Genomic DNA, 4,743 nt, shown 5'->3' with positions numbered 1-4,743 from the left:
CCATCTCTCCAAAGTCTTCAACGGGGTTAAGTCTCTCTGACTTCCTAATTACATTTGTAATCATTCTGTGTTGCACTTATAGAAAGAAAGAAATAGAACATCACATAAGTACAAGCCAAAAGTGGCCATAGCAGGAGTTATGGGGAAAGGGGCAGTGCTATGCATATTATTTTTATGCCCTCTGAATGAATTAAAAGGTTGTTATAATCATAACTCATCTGTGACATTGTATCTCATACATGCAGAGATTCAGAGACAATTTGCCAAACTCATCACTCCTCCTCTGTGACTCCTGCAAGATGGAGACCATTCTCAGTAATCAGACTGTCGACATTCCTGAAAACATCGAAGGGACGCACAGCGATTGTGAAAGGTCCCCGCGGAACCCTGCGGAGGGATCTCAACCACATACATCATCGTAGAACTCAGCCTCCTTGGACAGAAAAGGAAGAGGCTCTGAGCTGACAAATGGTGGGGAAACAAAAGGAACTGGCCACCGTGCGCGCTATCCGTAGTCACGTCCAGAATATGATCAAGAGTGTTACTCTGGACTTTCATTACAAGATGGGGTCTGTGTATGCTCACTTCCCCATCAACATTGTTATTCAGGAGACTGGGTCTCTAGTTGAAATTCGAAACTTCTTGGGTGAGAAATACATCCGAAGCATTAGGATGAGGACAGTTGTTGCTTGTTCAGTCTCTCAAGCCTAGAAAGATGAATTAGTCCTTGAAGGAAATGATATTGAATTTGTCTCAAATTCAGCTGTTTTGATTCAGCAAGCAACAATAGTTAAAAACAAGGATGTCAGAAAAGTTTGGCATGGTATCTATGTTTCTGAAAAAGGAACAGTTCAACAGACTGATGAATAAGATCTAAGTTAACGCATTTTTGGAGACTATCCTGGAGCCTGACCAGGTTCTGATACTTCCATGATGCAATCAATAAAAGAATTCTTTTGAAAAAAAATAGAGAAGGGTCAGGGTTCACATCTGCCGAGTCCCTCCGGGGCCTCGTGCAGCCTGCCAGCATTCTATAAGTTCAAAATAATTTCTTACATAAGAATAATACTATATTCGTGAAAACCTGCAGAGACAAACAGCACATGTGCAGTGGTTCTTGCTTTCTCCCCCAGATAACTGAAGCTGGAAAGATGGCAGTAAGTTGCTCCTCCACCTATACTACTGTGTCACAGCTGTGCATCACCCCCGCTTTCTCCCACTCCTGGACCAGTCTTCAAGCCATGAGACTGTCAGACAGGCAGACACTCTGGAAAGCAAGACTTTATGGATGCCAAGGTTATTATCTGTGATAGCAGCTCTTGGTCCTGGGAAATGGAGCGTGTAATTATGTTTTATTGATTCACTCCACTGACCAAGAGCATACCCCATTACTTCCAAATATAAATGAGTCTCTCATCCTTCCAAACAAATGTGGCAGCATCTCAGTTTCCAAGAGTCTCCCCTCAAATATGGTCCCAAGCAGGAAGACGTTTTGTCTAATCCTCACTCTGTTCTCCATTTTGGCTCAAATGCCATCAGGTAAATGAGAATGGATGGGGTTTTAATGGGGTTAGATCATAATGCCGATGGTTCTTCTATGTACCACCCTAAAATTAATAGTACTGATCAGGGAACCACAGTGGTTTTTTTTATGAGAATTTCTCAGACCTATAGTGACATTTTCTAAGAGCCAACGATTGTATGTGGTATTTGTTCCTTCCTTTTCTTTGTGACTTGGTCTTACTAATTCCCAAGAGAAACAGAATTAAGATTGAGGCATTGTCATATGCAGTCTCCAATGGGCCCATGTGTGAAAATAGTTTTATCTAATATTGTTCATATGCCATTTCTTTGCATTGATATTCTTTTCTAAAATATGCTTTGCTTTAAATTTTAGGATGTGAGGCAGGACTTGAGTATTCCCAGTCATTTCCAGGAGGTGAGTTCAGTTGGTTAAATTTATTTTCTTCTTGGGAACTCTGGCCCATGCTATGTATGTCTGATGAGTCCAAGAAGGAAAACAGTAGTGAAAATAAAATGGACTGAACTGCAGCCCACAAACGCTCATCCTCTCTTCTTCTTGGTGACAGAATCTTATTTTTTTTCCATTTACAGAGAACTATCTTGGTTGAGGAGCGTAAGTCTGGCCATCGAGATTGGAATCCCTTGACTTTCCCCTTTGATTTTGGCTCATAGGTTCAGGTTTACTGTCACACCAGCTGATGGGCCTGCGGCATGCAAGCATATCTGTTTCTCACATTCTAAATCTAATGAGGTCCATAGCACTGCTTGCCTCTGGTTTACACAGAATCATCTGAATGAATGAAGATAGTTCTGGGAGAACTCATTATTACAGAAAAGTTATTGATAATGGGTAGCCACAAACCTGGCTTGGGTGGGGGTAGGGGGTGGCCTGTCCTGGGGCTTGAACTCTGAGCCTGGGTGCCGTCCCTGGGCTCCTTTTTTTTTTTTTCAAGACTAGCACTCTACCACTTGAGCCACAGCTCCACATCTGGCTTTTTCTGTGATTAATTGGAGATAAGAATTTTACGGACTCCCCTGTCCCAGCCGGTCCTCAGATCTCAGCATCCTAAGTAGCTAGGATTACAGGTGTGAGCCACCGGTGCCTAACATAGCCACAAACTTCACTTTGTGGAGATCTCTTTTACAGGAGATCACATTGTAGACAGAATTGAAGCAAATATTCTTGGGTAATTGCAGACCACATGAAGAATTTACATAGCATTTTAGAGTTGGAAGTATTACAAGTACTCCTAATAAATTCCATCCATGTGTCAGGCACTCCTGCATCTATACATGCACCATCTCATTTAACATTCAAAACACCCTTATAGGTAAGTGCCATTAAACCTGAATGTCATATGCCATTTATTTAAACAAATTAAAATTATAGAAGAGTCTTTATAGAATGTCCTTGGGACAAATAAGCAAGTTGAGAGAAACAATTTACTAGGAAGGTGCCCAGTACTACGTCCAAACAGGAATTGAGTCTAAAATTCTTACTAACATTTTCAAGAATCTTCCCAATGCTACATTATATCCCTCTTGTTTTTGTCTAGCAAGCACCAGTCATATCCAGTAGGTATATTTATAGTCCTGTAGTTTGTCTACCTGATGAAATAATTTAGAGAGCAGAGATTGGGACTATCTCTTCCTTGTAACTCTACCAAATTCCAGACTGCAAAGACATGGCAATCTTTCAAAAAAAATCTGGGCTAGCTATTATGATATATCCATGAATGTATATAACATTCTTAAAACAAATTCAGCCCTACTATTCTTCTTTCCCCTCACCATCCTCTTAAGACGATTTAATCCATGAATGGGTTTCATTATTCTATTTTCAAACACAAGTATGTAGTACTTTATCCAATCAACATATGCTAATAAAAAACAGATGAAAAATTTGGTTTTTGAACCTATTTACTCATACAAGCATTCTGTATTCTGACGGACTTTGATACGCTCCCCTTTCCCCCAGAGTGCTCACAAAGCTAACTTAGCCATTTTTCTTGGCACAGGTGAGTTTGCCGTGTGTGAGACATGCAGACTTGGCCGGGGTAAGTGCAGGAAGTCCTGCATGGAGGACGAGACAGTGGTTGGAAATTGCAAGCTGAACATTTTCTGTTGCCGCCGGAGGATCTGACTTAGACTGTCCTTCTTCTGGACAGTGGGGGTGGATCCATCTCCAGGGAAGACCCAGAGAAGACTGGCTTCCCCGACCATCCATGGAGTTTCAGGATCGACCATGTGTCATTCTCTCTTTGTTTTTGTTTCTTTGCCACTTGTGGTTTTAAGATGCTCTCTGATGGCAGGGGCTCTGACATCTGCATACGATTGTTCCTTTGTTGTTTTGTTTTCACCTTAACAAGTCAGCTTTGAATTGACCCAGATCATGGATACTTCAGAAATCAGCCAGAGTCCTAAACTGAGTTAATTTATAGATAGGGACTAAGGTGCCCTTTCTTTTTTGTATCTAACCATTTAAATATTTTCAAGTGCCTCGACCGCCCTTGGCCCTGGTTTTTTTGTTGTTGTTATTGGGGGGGGGGGTTGTCCTTAAGTTCATAGAAGCATTAGAAGTTTCCTTTAGTTTGGGTTGGTGTCCGCGTGTTTGTGGCACATCGAATTCATAAAGAATCCACGCTTAGTTTTGTCCCTTTAACTGAGATTTATGCTTTCTTCAATTTTCACATCCTTCCAGCAGTTCTTTTTTGTTTTGGATTTTTTTTTTTAGTTCAGTTTTTTTTGTGGCCAGTAGGAAGATAGTTTTTTGAAGATCACTCTCTTTTCCTGAAAATGGACTACTCAAATTTTAGCTGTCAGATAACTTTCTACTTTAAATCCTTTAATGGCTCTCCTTTGGTTTAGAATAAAACTATAATCTCTTAATGCCATCTACTTGTGTGGCATAAATTCAGATGATTATTGTTCAACACATGTCTGCTGAAGTAATGTAATTTTCATAAAATTTGAAATATGGGAACATTTGTTTATAATATGATCCATAAAATTCCCTAGATTTGTACAAACTTTGACCCCATAATGATTTTCCTTTAGTTATAGAACCGGCTGCGAATTTCTGTAGATAGTTTTCAATAGGAAATCAAGTAGCATCTCTTGTTGCAAAGCACTGCTGTAAGAAATGAATGTTTAAAAATAGGGCTGGGAAGGTGGCTCAGTGGTCGCGTGTTTGCCTTGCGTGCATGAGGCCCTGGGTTC

The 4,743-nt window shown here is 40.5% G+C and overlaps 1 protein-coding gene and 1 pseudogene across 1 annotated transcript; both read left to right on the top strand.

The window, feature by feature from the left end:
* The first annotated feature begins 299 nt into the window (after positions 1-299).
* Positions 300-911, top strand: LOC105991575 (annotated as a pseudogene).
* Positions 912-1,469: 558 nt separating this feature from the next.
* Positions 1,470-3,667, top strand: LOC105991576 (beta-defensin 12-like). The gene is made up of 3 exons (XM_013024227.1): positions 1,470-1,539; positions 1,898-1,939; positions 3,543-3,667. Exons 1-3 carry the CDS (start codon positions 1,470-1,472, stop codon positions 3,665-3,667), a joined length of 237 nt encoding a protein of 78 aa, XP_012879681.1.
* Positions 3,668-4,743: the final 1,076 nt, after the last annotated feature.

This window comes from Dipodomys ordii, unplaced genomic scaffold (genome assembly GCF_000151885.1).
Source record: "Dipodomys ordii isolate 6190 unplaced genomic scaffold, Dord_2.0 Scaffold74, whole genome shotgun sequence".
Taxonomy (NCBI): domain Eukaryota; kingdom Metazoa; phylum Chordata; class Mammalia; order Rodentia; family Heteromyidae; genus Dipodomys; species Dipodomys ordii.
The sequence above is the reverse complement of the archived record's forward strand: the minus strand, read 5'-3'. Positions and strand labels throughout refer to the sequence as shown.